The 18,713-nt window shown below is 33.7% G+C and overlaps 3 protein-coding genes and 1 long non-coding RNA gene across 16 annotated transcripts in view; 2 read left to right on the forward strand and 2 right to left on the reverse strand.

Annotated features, from left to right (window-relative positions):
* The window catches only part of LOC116339977 (calpain-11-like), a 63,026-nt gene extending 52,356 nt beyond the window's left edge, over positions 1-10,670 (forward strand). For all 6 annotated transcript variants that reach the window (XM_031766107.1, XM_031766098.1, XM_031766073.1 and 3 more), the window contains 12 exons: positions 3,027-3,248; positions 3,326-3,354; positions 3,460-3,497; positions 3,564-3,847; positions 8,693-8,748; positions 8,833-8,917; positions 9,027-9,058; positions 9,120-9,278; positions 9,352-9,617; positions 9,689-9,919; positions 9,993-10,212; positions 10,298-10,670. In XM_031766107.1, coding sequence (XP_031621967.1) covers positions 3,027-3,248; positions 3,326-3,354; positions 3,460-3,497; positions 3,564-3,847; positions 8,693-8,748; positions 8,833-8,917; positions 9,027-9,058; positions 9,120-9,278; positions 9,352-9,617; positions 9,689-9,919; positions 9,993-10,212; positions 10,298-10,380 — 1,705 coding nt within the window. In that variant the 3' untranslated portion in view covers positions 10,381-10,670. The remainder of the gene's footprint in view (positions 1-3,026; positions 3,249-3,325; positions 3,355-3,459; positions 3,498-3,563; positions 3,848-8,692; positions 8,749-8,832; positions 8,918-9,026; positions 9,059-9,119; positions 9,279-9,351; positions 9,618-9,688; positions 9,920-9,992; positions 10,213-10,297) is intronic.
* A 119-nt stretch (positions 10,671-10,789) lies between these two features.
* LOC116341154 (SET domain-containing protein SmydA-8) lies at positions 10,790-13,625 on the reverse strand. 3 transcript variants are annotated; one of them, XM_031768081.1, is made up of 8 exons: positions 13,538-13,625; positions 12,877-13,221; positions 12,380-12,792; positions 11,792-12,286; positions 11,625-11,735; positions 11,378-11,565; positions 11,131-11,307; positions 10,790-11,074 (listed from the first exon to the last, which is right to left on the reverse strand). In XM_031768081.1, exons 2-8 carry the CDS (start codon positions 13,039-13,041, stop codon positions 11,001-11,003), a joined length of 1,623 nt encoding a protein of 540 aa, XP_031623941.1. In that variant the 5' UTR covers positions 13,042-13,221; positions 13,538-13,625; the 3' UTR covers positions 10,790-11,000. The 3 variants fall into 3 exon arrangements, with proteins under 3 accessions (XP_031623941.1, XP_031623925.1, XP_031623933.1); XM_031768065.1 differs by having other exon boundaries at positions 13,526-13,592; XM_031768073.1 differs by having other exon boundaries at positions 13,312-13,571.
* On the forward strand, positions 13,227-14,178 carry LOC116341190. Its single transcript, XR_004201139.1, has 4 exons — positions 13,227-13,409; positions 13,483-13,513; positions 13,721-13,859; positions 13,941-14,178. It is a non-coding gene; the product is annotated as an uncharacterized LOC116341190 (long non-coding RNA).
* A 1,126-nt stretch (positions 14,179-15,304) lies between these two features.
* Positions 15,305-18,713, reverse strand: part of LOC116341128 (protein 4.1 homolog) — a 33,767-nt gene continuing 30,358 nt past the window's right edge. For 4 of the 6 annotated variants that reach the window (XM_031768010.1, XM_031768040.1, XM_031768030.1 and 1 more), the window contains 5 exons: positions 18,112-18,327; positions 17,731-17,826; positions 17,258-17,431; positions 17,076-17,186; positions 15,305-16,839 (listed from right to left, as the gene is read on the reverse strand). In XM_031768010.1, coding sequence (XP_031623870.1) covers positions 16,774-16,839; positions 17,076-17,186; positions 17,258-17,431; positions 17,731-17,826; positions 18,112-18,327 — 663 coding nt within the window. In that variant the 3' untranslated portion in view covers positions 15,305-16,773. The remainder of the gene's footprint in view (positions 16,840-17,075; positions 17,187-17,257; positions 17,432-17,730; positions 17,827-18,111; positions 18,328-18,713) is intronic. The other 2 variants (XM_031768047.1, XM_031768054.1) reach the window with 2 other exon arrangements.

Raw genomic sequence — 18,713 nt, forward strand, 5'->3', positions numbered from 1 at the left:
TGTTATTGTAATATTTCCACCTTCAAGTAAATTGTTGATATCACTTTGCACATCTTCGTACGACCATTCATAAAATTCAAATTCACCTGAAAATTTGTAATTGTCCTACTCTTCGATTGAATGATTCTTTTCTTTGATTTTATGCAACATTTTGTCAATCCGATCGATGTAGTTTTCTATCAGTCGCTCTGGTGTTATTGTGTCATGTGAATGAATAACGTTAAAGTAAATTTCACGCAAAAAAATATTGCCAAATGGAAAGAAATGCCTTTTAAATGCAAAAGAAGCTTCTTTGTAACGGTTCTCAATAACATTTTTTTAAAATGGACTTTTTACGCAAATCTTTAAGCGCCTTTTCCATACTAAATGGTTCCGTGTCATCTCCCATGCCAATCTCATTCAAATTCTCCGAGAGTCGAGCGCTATCCATATAAATACATTGTGACGTCACACATCTTACACAGAAACGACATCTTTGTAAAACAGACTAACTACAATGTAAAAGTATAGCGAGAGGGGAAGGGAGTAAATAAAAAGGGGAAACAGATACGTTTGATTTACATTGTAGTTAGTCGGTTATTAATAGATGGCGTTTATATAGTGTGCCCTTATTGCGCTTGACTCTCGAAATTCTCAAGTTCCAACTTTATTTCACTCAAATGAAACGACACATCGAAAATTGACCTCCCGCACGCACCCTGACTCAGCAGTGTTTTCTTGATCAACTCTTTATAAGATTCCACAGCATCGTTGTAGGTGTTATTTGAGTCGTATCTCCGAAAATGTGATTGAAAATGTTGAAAATTAAAATGGTCACAAAAAACGTCTTTAATCTCATTATTAAACTCCAATCAATTCAAAAATTTATGGAAAACTGAATTTAAAAAATATTTTTTTTCTTCTCGATGGAATAATTCGCGAAAGGAAGATTATGATTTCCTTTAACTCGTATCTCTTGAACGCTTTAAACGAGAATGAGCCATTGATTCAAAAATGATATAAGAAAATAAATACCAAAATAAGATCGGCAACTTAGCAACAAATCATGTGACGAAAGCACTCGTCATGAGTCTATCAAACATAAATAAAAAATATGATTATATAACAGAAATTAAGAGAGAAGTCATACGACTGATCAGCGATCAAGATTATTCATATTAGCGTCGATTTTTGATAGGTCAAGACCTAGTTTTGGCTTCTCAACACTGGCTAAACTCCAAAAAAGCAAAGATGTATACGAATACCCTTTCTACATCTATAACATGCAAATTGTAGGTTCGTGCACTTGAAAGTCATATAGTTGAAGATCACACACGCTTTCCGTAATGTTCTACTTTCTCTTTTTACAAATGCAACTCTTCGCCATATGATTGAATGTTCAACTCTGTAGCTTAAATCGCCGTGCATGTTAGTATAATGTTCGTGCATTTGATTCGATGCAGGCAATAAAATTGCATATTTTGGACATAACCATATAGTCTCTGGCCGTTTACACCTACACATTCAGTTAATCAAACGGTCCAACTTTAATTCGATTTTTCTCACTTACTAACTGTTAATATTAATTGAATGGCAAATACAAACACAATAAAAGTGACATTATGGTCGCTTTATTATGGCGGCTTTGTTAAAACGTCTGAATTCTTCATTTCCATCTTGTCGTTTAACAATAATAATTCATTGATGGCACCGTACAAACCAGACACGTGAATCATTTTACTGAGTTCGAACATGGCTCCATGTATATTAATATCGCTTTCAAATTATTCGAAATGTTTGTAATCAAATCGGCCGCGCATCGGCATTTGATACTGTTCGATTGTCATTTTATACTTATTTTTTTCTGAATCGCGCACACATTTGTCAAATGACACAATCGATTAATGTTTTAGTTATTCAATTTTGTATCTACCATCAAATATTAATGGTACATCTATATAACAAGAATTAATTCACCATTTATCTAACGAGCCCATAATTTTGATAAAGCGATTGACTTTCGTCATGGGAAAAAATAAACTTGGTTGATGCGATGAATGTAACGAAGAAAATATCGGATCGGGCGATATTGAGGGCGGGAAATAAACGAGCGCGTCATTTTTATTCATTTACAATCAAGTTGTCAGCCAAAGTGAGAGTGTGAGATAATGCACAAATTAAATGAAATATTGATATGGATTACATGCCACCCAACAATGTTCACACAATATTCGATGCGATCATAAATAATTTCTAATGGTGAACGCCACACCTATAAGCCATCATAAACGACATTACAATTTACTCGGGCTCGTTTTTTTTTCTTCGTCCAAATGTGGAATATTTATGATTTGGTTGGTTTATGTGCGCGTATGGGTGTGTATGAAATATAGCTCGTTAAGTGATATGTGCGGAGAGTTAACGTTTTAATACACATTGCATACGAATCATTCATAAAACGCTACCAACGAATGAGAAAAACACACACACAAACACTTCAAAATTCTGTAAATTCGATAAAATATTCATATCGATTGATGTGATTCAGAAATTGGAAATCAATTTTCTTACTGAAAAGATTATTGTGCGCGCAACACCTTAGTATCTATCTGTCGTGTGGATAGAATGTCGAATTCTAATAATTTATACTGGTTTCTTCGCTAAGAATATTCCATCGTGTTTCATACATAAAACATATGAACTATTATGAACCGCGAAATGTGAAATGATGCAGACTATTTTCCAAAGAAACTAAAGACAATAGAAAAATCAAGTAATTGCATTGATTTACAACATTCAGTACAGTATTTCGTACTATGAATGAATGGATGACGGTGATCCGTAAAAGGGAACAAAGTTAGTTCGAAAAGAAAAAAGAGAAATGAGGAGATTGAGTGATTTTCTGTTCAATCGAAATTGCTTGTTATTCTAAATTGAAAGATTGCAAATTGGTCTTGCCTAGATGATTGGCATTGCTTGTTTGTAATCGGTTGAATGATACGTCTTCTAAATGTTTTCGTATTATTATATTTTTTTTTTTTAAACAGGTTTCGCTTTTGGCAATGGGGTCGTTGGATTGAAGTGAAAGTTGATGACCGTTTGCCAACGCGCGGTGATCGACCGGCTCACATGCATTGCGCTCAGATCGATGTGTATTGGGCGGCTCTACTAGAAAAAGCTTATGCCAAATTGTATGGAGGATATGCATTTTTAAAATATGGCACAATTGGGAGAGCATTACAAGACCTAACCGGCGCTGTTGTACAAAGGTGTGTATGTGTGGCTTTTATTCATTTATTGTCTTGTCTTACGTTTGAAAATGTCTCTATTATCTCATTTATTTTAGTGTTCCTCCGTCTGGGCCTTTACTGGGAGGTATATAATTATAAATTTTCTTGAAATTAAGTTGTAACAAAGTTACCATTCTCTCAATTTTTTTGTGCTGAAAATTCTCTTTTGTTTACCTTATGTTTAAACTAGGTGCCGTTCCCAGATCAACGCTTCTATTGGCGATAACAGTAAGTATAATTTCCGAAAGTGTCGCAAACTATTGGTTGTTGTTGTTTATTTTCAATTCTATTTAGGAAAAGGGTACAAAACATCGTCGTTCTGGACTTTTATCAGACCATCCTTATTGCGTTACGGGTTTGGCTCGAGTACGAACAACACAATCGGCCATGGATTCACAGAACGGTATCAATGCACCACATGACACAAATCTCGTTCGCTTGAGATCACCTTGGGCTGGGAGTGAATATGGTGGCATTTGGGGCGGTGCATGGAGCGAACGATCATGGGAATGGAATGCATTGAGTGATAGAGATCGTGAATTACTTGCATCTAGATCACAGCACGAAGGAGAATTTTGGTATGTAAAATTAAAATGAGAAACAACAAACTTGAAGTTATTACAATATCTTTACACTTTAATTTAAATTTTTTCAATTTGTACTAATTCGACTGTATTCGTTTGATTTTTATCAAAATCGGTCTTAATAGTATTCCGTTCCGTTTCTTTCTCGGTTGTTGAAAGCGACTCATTAATAGGCATTGGCTTTGTTTCCGAAGATCTTGTTGTACTAGAAAATTTAGCTAAATTTGTAGATTTCATGTGTCTAGCTCTCTCAATCTCTTTAAGTTTATATGTTTTAATAGAATCTTCATCAAGTGATGGTGATGTTGCCATTATCTTATCCATATTCGATAGTTTAGACGTTGACTCGACTGTTGTCAATTGTGTTACTACTTCAGTTGAATTGGGAGTGTTAATATCATCAGAAGTCACTAAAATTGTGTCATTTTCTTCTTCCTCCTCCTCCTCCTCTTCTTCTTCATCTTTATCCTCTGTTGTTGATTGAAGAGTTGGCAGTGTAGTGGCTCTTGTCATACTTGACTTATAAATGTGCAATTTCGTTGTGATGGTCCTTGTTTCATTGGCTCTGGTTGAATTTGTTTCTTCGGCCAATTTTGTTTTAAAGTCAATTGTTTTAGTGACTAACGGTGATCCCCATAAGATAACACCAACATCACCAATCGTTGGATTTTTAAATTGGTGACTATTTTCATTGATAGCAGTCATATTCAATGAATCCAGTACATGCATTACTTCCGGATCATTCATTAGTTGTTTTGGTTGCGATGTTACATATTGATGATTCAGTATCGGACGTTTGGTTACACTGATAATTGTTGGTTTGGGTTCTGTTGTATGGTTTGGGTCTTGATATTGCCAATCTAAAGATTTTCGAATTCGTGTCAATTTTTGAATGTTTGTTTCTTTGGGCAACCAGTCATTGCGAATGATTTCGGCTATTTTTTCACCGATAACAAAACTAAACGCAGCCGTATGACCAGACGGTGGCTCAGGAATAATGCTTACGTCAGCAACGCGCAAATTTTTGAATCCATGAACACGACCATGTGAATCGACCACACTTGTATTATCGGTGCGTGGTCCCATCTTGCATGTACCAATTTGATGATGTAACGTTGCCGACAAGTGTTTTATGTAGCATATCCAATATTCATCGGAATCGAATTCAGTATCTTCACATCCAGGCACAGTGACATTATATAGTTCAACGCCCAATTCAATAAATGGTGGTTGTTGGCAAATTTTAATTGCCTCTCGTATGCCTTCTAGTAATGCGTCAATGTCACGAGCATCATCGAAAAAATTCGCATACAATAAGGGATGGTGGAATGGATTGCGACTCTTTAATTTTAAATAGCCTTTGGAACGCGGATGCAATAGCATGGGCAAAATTTGAAATGCTCGTCGATTTTCAATTGGCTTGAATACAGCATTATATGCTTTTTGTGACATTCGTACACCTTGACGTATACCTTGCGCTAAAATATGAACATTCTCAATGTTAGTTTTTTTTTGTGGAATATTTGTACGTATCGAAAGAAACTTACATGTATCGAAAGCCACCGTTGCAAACGATTGAATTAATTCAATGTCAGGGTATCCGGGATCGGAACTGACTGAATTGTTGGTTTTCATATAAAGCAATGATTCAACGCCGGTTGATGTTAGAGGACCTTTTCCGTCTAGTATTTCAAATATTGGCCTGTACACAAATTCCATTTAAATTGAATTTAATTTTCAGATGAAACAATCTAAATATATTCAAATAATCATACTTTAATTGGAGGACATCGTTCATGTTGATAAGATTATCTGTCAAATTGTCAGCGGTGAAAATTGGTCCAAACACAGCCATATGCTCGTACAATGTTTGACCTACTGGCAGGTTCTAGATTACGGAAATTGATAATCTAAATTAAATCGGGATATTCTCGTAGATACGATGATTTCATTTCATTATGTACCTTTATGACTTTTATGTTCAAGTCTTGCAAGTGTTGTTCAGGTCCAATTCCTGATAACATCAGAAGTTTTGGACTTTCAAAAGTGCCAGCAGCCAATATCACTTCTTTTCGAACTTTAATTGTATATTCTTGTTTATCACGAACGAATTTAATTGCTTTGACTTGATCACCGTTCGAGTTGAACAGAAGCTTGGTTGCCCACGATTTTAGTGATATATCCAAATTTGGTCGTTCACGAATGGGCGATAAGAAAGCTCTTGCCTGTACACAGAAATCAAATAAACGAATTTCAAACGTTTTCACTAATATGAGTTAAATAGAGATTTTCGCAGCATTGATCAAAGATTGATACTTGCGGCTGTTTGTCGCCATCCATTTTTCGTTGATGATTGTAAATACGAAACACCGATTTGATCGCCACTGTTATAGTTGACGAGTGAATGATTCAAACTAATTGCACTTTCAACGAACGCCGTTGCAATTGGAGTTCTAAAATCAATTGGTAAAAATGTCATACAATTGATATGCATCATTTACTTCTTTTTTTAATATTTACTTGAATCGAGTTTCTTCAATTTGTAATTGTCCCGTCTTTCCAAAAGAGTCAGTATCATCCATAGGTTCAACAATAGATTTTTCAAATTTTTGAAAATATGGCAAAATATTTTCAAAACTCCAATCCGGATTACCGGCAGCGGCGATTCGATCGAAATCTCGACTATTGCCACGCGTATAAATGGCATAATTTATAATTGACGATCCACCTAATCCGCGACCGTGTGGCCAATTGCATCGATTTCCTTCCATTGCTGAAATATTGGATGTTAACAATTTTTTTAAGCTCACTTTTTCTTCTACATTTTTTGTTAGTTGTAAAAAAACACATACATTGACACGCATTTTCTTGCACTTCGGTGGCATAATTCCAATTCCATTCGCTTAGCTGTAGATTCGGTGCACTCATTGGGATATTTGTTAACATTGGATTTTCAGCAGAACCAGCCTCCAACAATAAAACACTATGATTACCGTTCGATAGTCTATTGGCAAGCACACATCCTGACGGTCCCGAGCCCACTATCACAAAATCATATTCTCTTTTCAATGGAACATTTTCCATAAATTGTGTTGCATCAATTTCAGCCGTTATGGTTGCAGTTATATTTAGAATTTTTTCCACTGAATCGGACAATGAATATAGATTTTTTGTGATGCCAAATGCAAATTGTCCAAATATTAAAAAAACAATCGATATATTCCAGCTACAAATCATCTTTGCACAATGAAAAACAAAAAAAAACAATACGCACAAAAATCACTTCCCGAATATTTGTCACATGTACACAAGACGAAAACGATTTCAAAATGAAACTCAAACAATCACACGCACCGAATGAGAAAAATATAATACGCACGCAACCAGAACCAATGTTAAATTTTAAATGAAACTATTTTTCATTGCTATCTTTTGCCGATTCTGTTTGATAGTTTGTTGTGTTTTTTTTTCGCTTACATTAGTTGTGTGTTTTTTTTCTTGTGATATCAAAACAATTACGGTCTTTGATGAAGTAGTTAAGCGAAAAAAAAGTGTGTACGGCATTAAGGTCGGACAGATCATAACACATGCAAGCGATCTAATTTTATATATATTGTTATTCACTCTCTCAGTCGGGATAAATTAATAATGATATTGTGCATCAAAAACGGAACAATATAAAAAAAGCAAAACATTTTTTTTCGAATCGATTTCAATGGACCTCGAATGCTAGTGTGGAAATGGCAATTGCAATAATGATATTTGTCAAGAAATATTTGTTAGAGAACGTTATTCAACAAGTATACAATAATTGCACATAAAATCATTTATACAATTGCCTAGTGTAAATAATTGATTTAAGAACATTATTTTGATGGTTTTGCGTTTTCTCTTTGGCTTTATGTGTGTGTGTGTGTTTGTGTGTGTGGTGTTAATCATCATAAGAATCGTATAAATTGTGCTATGACCTCGTGGTCTATAAATAAGAGCAAGTTCATTAAGTTGAAACTGAGACAGAAAGAGAATTTCGAGCAATGAGTAAATGACAGAAAAGAAAACTGGCTCAAATAAAATCATTAGTTTTTAGATACATTGTGTTACAACGAAGCCGACAGAGGTTCAACTATCTTGAAAACAGGTTCAGTTGTGATTGAATGGCATCGTGTGACCATGTTCACGATTCAAGAGCATTTTCTCTCGTTTTCCTTCAAACTTTTACTCTCATTCATCATGTCTGCAATGAATTTGTTTCTGAAATGCATGATTTGCATAGATATTTTGCCGAATCTTAACATTTCGTAGTCCATAGTCTATATTGATAAAATTCTTTTCAAAATGGCATTTGTTTCATACACTACAGTATACACTCGTTTATTGCACATTGATAATTAACCAGTGCTCTTCAATGAACAACTCATTTCTCTCCGCGCATTGCACAAGTACACACAAAACTCTGGGCATTACAATACATCGTTCGCAAAACTGCCGCGATGAGAAGCGAACATGATGACGAACTGTTCAATTGAAGGTATTTTGTATCGTTAGTAGTTTACCTTTTGATGAGCATGCTCGATAAAAGTGGTTGAACTTGTGTATTTGCTTTTTTAAAAAAATATGTTCATTTTAACTACTTCTCTCTATTATTCTGTCCGCATTCACCGCAAATAAACTTAATTGTAAATTGCCACGTAAACAACAGCATGCCGCTAAAATTAATTCATTTAGTAGAAAAATTGCAAAAAAAAAGAGTGTTTATACTGTTTGAAAACGATGTCAGTTGAAAGCAATGATGCGATTAACACGTACGGTGTTTACTTGTTTACTTTGTTTTGTAAATAGGATGGCGGTGCCGGAGTTTTTACAACGGTTTTCAGTCATTTGGCTGGCTCACATCGGTAAGTGTGTTCGAAAAATGCAATCGTTTGACATTTTTTCGCTGTCAATAAGATATATACGAAACAATTGTATGCATATACTAGGACCCGATGATTGGGCACTTGAGACAGGCCTTCATTCGAGAACTCCATGGCGAGCCGCACTTGCATTTCGACAATGGAGAGCTGGGTAATTTGATTTATTGAAAAAACTAATTATCATCAAATAAACTCATCTAAAATGCTCTTCTAACAATGAAAATGAAACAAATTCCGATATTTCTCTCATAAAAAAACAGATTCAACGCTGGTGGTCCTCACAAATGCATCGGTAAGTGGTTTAGAAAAAAAACATTTTCAGAGTTTAAATGTTTTTTTTTTTGGCTAATCAGAAACGAACGCTACAAATCCACAATTTCGGATACGTGTGCCGAGCGGTCATCCATCGAAAGCGCATGTAGTTGTTGCCGTTGCCCAAAAATATGAGTGCTATCGAAGCCGGATGTTTGAAGAAGAACAAGTTGGATTTTGCATATATGAAGTTCCACCGGGTAAAAATTTTTTAAAGGTCGACAATAAATTTTTCGAAGAATTATAATGATTTTTGTTGTTGTTTGTGTGCAGGAATGGCTCGAGTAACACCGCAATATGTTAGTGAACAAATGCCTCTTGACCATGCACCGTTACAAAATGCACGTGAAGTGGCCACATTTTTTGCATTGCCGGCCGGTGATTTTGTTGTGATGCCAAATTCCGTTCAACATCGAGAAGGTTCTTTTCTACTACGTATTTTAGCCGATCAGCACGCTGATGTTTGGGAAATTAATGAAGATAATTTGGTCGTGCACAGCATTACAAGCGATTTTGGTGATGATCGAACTGCAGAATATGTAAGTTTAAAATAGTATTGTCAATGAAATGACACAATAATAATTTGCATTATTTTCAATGTGTAAAATAGCAACGTTTACTGTACAAACTTCGTGCACGATACCCAATGGAAATCGACGCAACACAACTGCAAAATATTGTTCGAAGTATACATTGTGGTGGAACATTGAGATTGCGAACAATCGGAGGTCCATCACTTGATTTATGTCGGTCACTATTGGCATTAAGAGATCCTGCATTGGGCGGACGCGTATCACTTGATTACGTCCCAATTTTAATTAATCTACTAAAATTTTGGAAGGTTTGTTTTTCAATGGCAAATTTAAATTAATTTTTTTATTTAAATAAATTTATACAAAAACATTCGGATTTAGTCTGCATTCCGTCGATGTGGCACAGTTGGCACACTGTCACTTAGTCGCAGCACATGGAATGTTAAAGTATCATCATACAATTTACGCAGTTTACTATGGGCTGGAGGTGCAACAGCCAGCAACAAAGTAATAGAAGCACTCGTTGGACGATTTACACGCAATAAATTTATTACGCTTGAGGGTTATCTGATGTCAATGACTAGGCTTCATTTGGCACATGGTAAATTTTACCGGTTTTTATAAGTTTAAGAGAAACAGAGATAAATTGAAATTTGAACAAAAAAAAAACTGTGTTTTCTCCACAGAGCGTTTTCATAGTTTGGACGCAAAAGCCAAAGCAAATCCGCTAACGCTTGAAGAAATGATACTGATGACCATTTATTCATAAGGCATTCCTGTGCACAACCTTCGTTATTATGGAACATATCCACAAATTAGATGAACCTCTAGAGAGTTGATGTTTTAGCATTATTATGAATTAAAGCATACAATCCACTTTCATCATTCAGCCAAAGAAATAAAAGTTTAAATTGTTTTTTTTTCTGCATATTTCAGTCAAAATTGAATTGAGCAGGGGATTTTCCATTTCCATTTACAATAGATTTCCTCTCCTTGATTACGTTAGTTTTTATATCGATTTCCTAGTTAAAGCATTTTAATGCTTACACATCAAAACAACAGAACTAAGTTATTTAATTTACTACTATTTATTTCAATGAATTTTTTTTTATTTAATTAAGTGTTTACAATGAATTTGAAAATAAAAAAAATGCTCTATATAAATCAATCAATAAATTAAAATCAAAACATACAATATTATCGTTTCATTGAAAACATAGATGATCTTATTTTTGCATTTTGAATCATTTAAACTTTGTAAAGGAAAACAACTCATTGAAGGTATCCGGATGACAACCAAAAAAAAAACTACCTTTTCTACGAAAATAAAACTTTTTCAATGAATATTCCACAGTTGACAAGTACTTTGACATATTTACGAAATTGAATTTAAATGTCCGAAGCAGCGGCCAAGATTACTCTCAAAGACTCGATGTTTGCTTTGGCTTGCATACAAATTTGACCTTAAAAAAATGTGTCGTTTTATTAATTCAATTTAAATAATTTTATAAATTCCAACCTTCGCTAAGCTCGATTGGTTCATGTGCTAGTAATCGAACGGTTTCTTCTGCATTTATTAGTGAGTTCTCGATGGCCTTTCGAAAGGAATTGTCTTTATTCTGCATAGCACGACGGCCAAGTTCAGCTAATCCTGCATGCAATTCAAAGTGTAGTGCACCCAAACAACGTGATTCAGCTAATTAAATGATTAATTGTTTTAAAAAAATGGCAAACGAAATGAAAATATGAAGAAAAAAAAAACCAACCGGCTGCCAACACTCTGAATAATTTCAATAATTTTTCACATAAATCGATTTTCTTTTGCAATTGATAATTGGAAATAAGTTGTAAGTTTTTCGGATCGCCTGAACCAATCGCTTGCGTTAAAGTCAGTTCAACGTCGCAAATGTAATAATGATTGGGAGCCAACCATTTTGAGTATTGTTCAATAAATCTATAAATTGTTGGAAAATTGGTTAAATGTATAAAAAGTTTACAATTGAAGTCACTTACTGTGTCAATTGTAGTTCATTGTCTTTCTCCAACGCTTCCAGGTCCATGGCGGCTCGATCAAGAATCGATCTTACATACTGCTGTTCAACAATGTCACTGCACTTATTACATCTGCAAATGAACGAATTGGTCAAATTGTGCAGTAGTGTTATCAATTGATTTCATACTTCCATTTGCCATGCCATTGGCCTTGATTTTCAGGTAGAAGAAGTCCATCGCAACCGTTGTTTGATCGGCTACATTTTAGTGCGCTAAAAAATGTCCCGAATTCAGTGGCATCGCTGCATCTGGGACAATCACAACGAAACATTTTCGTTTGCAATAAATGGTGTTGTCTATTTTCCGTGCCCCATAAAACATCCGAATAGCAAATGCTCAAGTGTTCACCTTTTTTTATTTTATTCGGTGCCCAAAATATTAAATCGGCTTTTGATGTAAATGATTTTGTTAAATTTGGTGTGCACGAATGTTCGACCAACGATGCCAAATCGTAAATGGCAACGAATGGTGGTGTGGTCAGCGGTACCTCGTGCCCATTTATTTGAACGATTCCGGCCACTTTGAGAATGTCTTCTTCATTCCATCGGCCATGGCATTTAAAAAAACGCGGTATAAACTTTGCAACACCTTCCCGATCATTACACCACTGTGCACTTCCACGTCTGTTTCAAATTCAAACGATAAGCAGAATTGAATATTTTATTTCAATTGAAGATATTTATGCAGCTACAAGAAAAAAATTACAAAAATAGTACCGTTGATCACAGTGTGACTCCAATTGAAAAAGTTTATTCCATTTGTCTGGCGAATGCTCTTTCAACAATAAACAACGTAGCACCGTCAAACATTGATAGGTGGGATGTGGATTAAAGTAGTTTTGTAATGAAAATTTGTTGCCGCGTGCCACCGTTATCTCGCATTCATCATGATGCATTTTTTCGATTTGTTTATCGGCTGAACACTCCAAACAAATTGGCCATCCGCATTTTGCACACACCTGATCATTAGTAATATCAGTCTCATCAAGACCCTGCAGACAACGAATACATACGGGACACGTTATTTGTGATGGGCCACACACAAGAGGTGATTCCTTTAGCAATATCTCGCCGGCTTTTATATCACGACTAGCTATCAAATATCGACCAAATTTTTCATTACTCGCAACCTATTTTTTTTTTTAAATTCAAACATAATTGCATCATAAATTCCAAATACTGTTGTAAATAAGATGATAATAAAAAAAACCTACCTCAAATGGTCGACAGTCAAATTTGTGGCGTTTCCAGTCTTTTCGCTGATGTTCGTGGCCACAATAAAATACTTTAACACAATTTGAACATTTTAATGCACTTAATTTTTTGCATACATAACAATTGTCCACCGGTTTTTTATCATTTTCTATTGCACCACTCATTTTTTTTTATTGAAATTTATGTTCGTTCATAGTAATCACTGCATCTAATATACTCGGTTGCTAAAATGTCAGTGACTACACACGGCACTCGATTCAATCAGTGTCACTCGACGTTTTGACAATAGTCACTCGGCACGATACGGCACTCGGATTTCGCGCACGCTATTTTTCCCATTCGCTCTTGGTGAATTTAAAAAAAAAGCATAAAATAACAAGGGAAAAAATGAAAATTGAGGAAAAAAGTGTGAATGTGTATCACCAATTAATCACCTAAAAATAATATAATTTACGCGCTTCGACCACAACTCATGTTGTCTACGTAGCGACAGCATAGAGAGTAGATGCACTATTTTTACTCGGCCGACTCGGTGAGCACAACACACAAATTCGTGTACATAGTGTTAATTTTTTTGATTGTTTTTAATATTTCAATTGTTTAAGTACATCGTTGCTGTGATGCCCACCCAATGTGGTATGTTTTTACCTTTCGATTTACCATTATAGTACCGCTTCACTGAAGTCTCTTGAACGTTTTTCAATCAGCCAAACACTGACGGCAATGTCAATTGCTTTGTCAATAAAAGCATATACAAGACAAATGGTATACGGCTTGGTTTGCCCGGTTTTGAAAATAGCACATACTACATGTTGTGATGATGTACACATATGATATTTTTAGATTTTCCGCGCGGAATGGCACACAATGAATTAGATAGAGGCAAAAAAAAACGAGAAAAAGAAAATGTATCACTCAAACACACACACACATATCGTTCATCACACACTCGGACAACTCAACTCACAAAATGTATTAAATGGTACATAATTAACTCACATTCACATAACAATTTTAACTGAATACTTACCAATTTTCTCATCTATTTTTATTTTCACCCAAGTTGGTTGGGTGTTCATTCAACGGTGAAGATAGAGCAAGGGAGATAGAGTGATAAAACATAAACATAGGCAAGTGATTGATGAGCATTATCAAGAGTTTGGTGGCGCTTATGTGTTCAATTTCGAACAAAGAAAAAAACTAACAAACAAAAAATCCGATTCAAATCAAAGTCATTTATGTTTCAATTCATTTTTATTTGCACATTTTTATTGGGCTAAATAACGATCAATACAATACAATTCAAGCAAATTTATGGAATTTAGAAAAATACATTATTATTTATGCTTCATAACATTCCTATATCGGTTGATACATTGTTCAGCAGCTTAAATGCACATTGGTTTATTTTGTTCTTATTGAAATTGTGTGGATTTTCTTCATTTTTTTTTTAATGTGCATTTTAAATTCTCAGACAAATATTATAAGCAAACATTCATTCTCTGTTTTGCATGTGTATGTGTGTATATCAAAGAGGTTTTTTTATTATTATTATTTATTTATTTATTTATTTGAATATGACATAATAAAAAAAAACACACACACGCTCTGGCAGTGTTTAAGTGGTTGAAAAACGAAATTTTGAAAATTTCGAATTTCCATCATTTTGAAAATATCAGTTGATTTTTTTGTTTCAGTTCATATAAAAAAGGCAAATATTTATTATTTTGTAAATAACGTTGATTTCAACGTTTGTTCAGCTGATTGATTTGAGTAAACAAAGAACGCTGTCATAATGTCATGCTTTTTTTGCAAACGCACAATAAATTTAATATACACATTAATTGCAATCAAGCCAAACGAGAAACAAACAGGAAATATGTGTTTTTTTTTTTGTAAAAATACATGACACAGTTTATAGACAAATTTTGTTACCATACCTGTGTTATAAAAATAAGCAAAATAAACTTCTTTTTTTTCTCTCGAATAAACAAAAATCACCGGCATTTTTCTCAATTTGTTCTTTCTTATTTCTAAATCGAAATAGCTTCAGCTCTTTCGATTATACAAGAAAAGTGCTGCAAACAGTATAATGTATATCATAAATTGAAACGAAAAAAAAAACACATTAAAAATTTATATTTTGAATTTTTTTTACTGTGATAATTTATAAACAAATATTAAACATATGCATATTAAAATGACAAGAAATAAAAATAACAATTTAAAAAAGAATTTTCTTTTGACAAAAATTGATTAAGAATTGTTTTCATTTGCGTTTGTGTTTGTAAATGCATGCAAAATGAGATTCATACTTTATAATTGGTTTATTTCTTGTCCATCAAGTAATAACGCATATATTGTGCTAGATAGATTCTTTTCAAATGACATTTTATGAGAGATTTATTATGTGATTCTGAGAGTTCATTTTATATTCTTTTTTTTTTTTGGTTTTGTATCGAAAAAGTTTGCATTGGTGAACATGTTGATGTGTGTGTGTGTGTGTGTATGTGTATGTTTGCGTTCATAAATTTGTGTGTAAATTTATCCTTGTGTTTTAAAGTGTTTTTATTTTGTGTCTTAAAATTGATTGCGTACCCATCAAAGTTGAGCATCCTATTTATCGTTTCCCTCTCGTTCTTCGAAAGAAAAAAACCCATATATATGCCATTTGTTAATTTAAGGCTGATTTTCCTCATGTACATATATCCTATTTAGTTGATTTTTTTAAAATTTGTTTTTATCGCAAGCGAGGCAATGCAATTATTGAGTGATGTGTTTGAACTGATTTTATTTTCGTAATTGAATTGTAGAAGCAAAACATGTTAGGTGTGTATCAAATGATTAAACAAAAATATGCGGTCGCTTCAATTCAAAATAAATGATTTCAATCATTGAAGCGATGTATATTGTGTATTTTTATTTAAAAAATTTCGTGGCCATTTTATATTTATTTTCATATATGCACACCATTGATATTAACGGAATTTTTACGTTTTTATTGCAATATTTTTATATCCATAAATGTTAGGTATTTAATTTTCATTTCTTATTCATTTTATTTCATAAAACAACATATATTTCGATTGAATGAGTGGATTGAGGAGTACGCCGTCTATATCAGTGTATTCACTTTAAACCAATGAAGCAGCAACTATGTGGCGAAGGTGGCCTTTTCTTTTCCTTTTTTTTTCTCAACATTAACATTACATATATATATATATTCATTTGTGTTTGTTTGATTTTTTTTCTTTTGTTTGAGGAGAGGGGAAATTTCGATTATTAATAGCTATAATTTATTTGTTTTTTTTTTTCAACATTCATACATTGTCGTAGGTACTTGAATGCTATAGAAATGAACGATGACACAAACTTTCACAGCAAAAAGTCGATAACTCAAAATTACTTCAAATTGTTTTTAAAACAGTTATCGCATTTTTGGCTGAAGAAAATGAGGGAAAAAAACAAATATATTGTGAATGTTCATATTTTTTATAAAATTTGGACAACATTTATCTAAAATGGGAGGCCAAGTAATCTGAGTGACGCTATCCAAAAAATGTGTTATTAATATATTATTTGCAAATGCTTCCATCAATATAATTGATTTTTTTTTTAAAGAAAAAAGTGTATTTATTTAGGAAAGTATGATGTACTTTCGTTTTTTCGTTGACGTTCTTCAAATGCTCGTCAAAAATGTAAATATTTCAAATCTAAATCATAAAAAATAATACAAGATGATAATGTAAACTTAAAAATACATTACAAAAAATACATTGTTCAATTACATAGATTTTTTTTCTCAGTTATATCGTAATTATAAAGATTTCTTTTTTTTACTTCCGTTTGTCCAAATCTAAATTAAATTAATTGTTTGCAACAATATGTGATCATATTTATTGAGTTTGTTGTTGAATTTCGATTTTTTCCACTGTCATATCGGGATTCATAGCTGTTGCTTCCTGTAAATTCACAAAGAAATGGTTGAATTTTAAAAATTAAATGTCGTTCCGATTTTTTTTCTTGTTTGATAGTCAGAGCTGTTGTTGGCACTGGAGGAGGCACCCGCACTTATTTCATATAATTTTTCAAGTACCGTTCAGATGCGACACTACAGGAAAAGTGCTCACACCTATGCGGTGCCGAGAACAGCTCTGCTGGTAGCAAAAAAAAACATATAAAAAGAATCCTTTCTTACTTGAATTGCTTCGGCCAAAGCTTTGTCATGATCGATTGGATCGCCATCACTTTGGATGGTAATCTTTTGTTCAACACGAGTTTCAACGATACCATCGCGTTCCGTTTTGTACTGTAAAAAAATGTATGAACAAAAATTAACTTATCATTCTAAGAGGGTAGAATTTCAAAAGATGTACGTACGGTGATGGTTTCTACGGTTCGTGTTTTACTGCTGACGGTTTGTGTGGAGATGATTTCACCTTCTGCCGTGTAGCCTTGGCTATTTTCGCCGAGAATAACGTGATGTTCGCCTTCTGCTGGTATCTGTCCTACGGTCGTCGAAACCACTGTTGATGTTGGTGCTGCAGTTGTAGTCTATACAAAAATGAAATCTAATTATTATACGCTGTTTTTTTTTATTTTCAACTCAATTTGAAATTTCACAAGGGATGATCAAAGTATGCGTCTACAATGTCCAAACAAAATAATTATCCATTGACTAATATTTTTCTCAAAGTCTACACAACAACAGCAATTAAACAGCATCGTGCATACATTGTGGTGAGTAAAAATGAAAATTTCAATAAAAAACTTAACCATACTTGGTCGGCTAGCAGTCATCATCATCCATGATGAACGATTCTATTAACTACAACAATAAACACAATACAAACCTGGTCCTGAATGGATAGAATTTGATCATCTGGCCCGTCGATTGGCGTACCCGAATCGCCAGAACTTGTTGACGATACGCTATCTCGTCGCTTAAACTACACAAGTTTCAAATTGAAAACACCATTGAAAAAATAAAATATGAATTTTAAACGAACAACTTAAAATAACTGAAAAAAATTGTACAAACATTGAATAATTTCTTTTTGTTTTACTCAAATTACAATAAAACGAAACGTAAAGGATAATTTAATGACATGCCAAAAAGAAATGATCGAAAGTAATACAAAACTCAAAAGCATTTTTCATTATCAAAATGGAATTTCAAATCGTTCGTTAAAAACATCATAGCTAACAACTATCACAAGCCAAAAAAAAAATACCTGTTCGCCGCTAGTGATTGTTGCCTTGGTTTTTACTTCTTGGGTGACCACACGCTGTTCTTGACGATTCAAGTTGTGTGTGGTTGTTGTCGCAACGGTTTTTTCTTCGAGCTGCTGTGTTTTTGCATTTTTACCCAAATCTTCGTGGGTAGTGGCCGTACGAGTGGTTATAGCAGTGGCTGTAACATACTTTTTGTCGCCATCATCGGGTTCAGCCTTTTGGTTTTTAGTGAAATGACACAGCCGGACAAGATAATTTGTGTTCGGTTATTAGGATTGATTTTGTTAGGACATTTATTTTATTGGGAACGGAAAATGCATAAAAAAAAGTTGAATAAATTAAAATAAAATGACGGGAAATAAAACAAAAAACAAAACCAAAAAAGCGATAAACTTAAGATCGAGGTTAGGTGACTCTTGAAATAGAAACATTTCTGAATGTTTTTAATCTTCTGAACACGTGTGTTCGAACGAAATCATTAAATGTGAAGAGGTGAGTTATTAAGCTATCATTTCATAAGCAATGATGGTGACCCGATACCGTATGATTAGTATTGTCATTTTTTTACAAACCTTTCGCTCGAAGACGGTAGAATAGACAA

The sequence above is a fragment of the Contarinia nasturtii genome, unplaced genomic scaffold, assembly GCF_009176525.2.
Source record: "Contarinia nasturtii isolate CC-2019 unplaced genomic scaffold, AAFC_CNas_1.1 Cnas_scaffold_129, whole genome shotgun sequence".
NCBI lineage: Eukaryota > Metazoa > Arthropoda > Insecta > Diptera > Cecidomyiidae > Contarinia > Contarinia nasturtii.

Bases quoted from the DNA above. Each gene is read 5' to 3' on its own strand.
- LOC116341154 (XM_031768081.1), bottom strand. From the start codon at position 13,041: ATGAGTGGTGCAATAGAAAATGATAAAAAACCGGTGGACAATTGTTAT. The intron at 12,793-12,876 runs GTAGGTTTTTTT...AAAAAAAAATAG, and splicing joins TTGACTGTCGACCATTTGAG to GTTGCGAGTAATGAAAAATT. The intron at 11,308-11,377 runs GTTGGTTTTTTT...TCATTTAATTAG, and splicing joins ATTCAGAGTGTTGGCAGCCG to CTGAATCACGTTGTTTGGGT.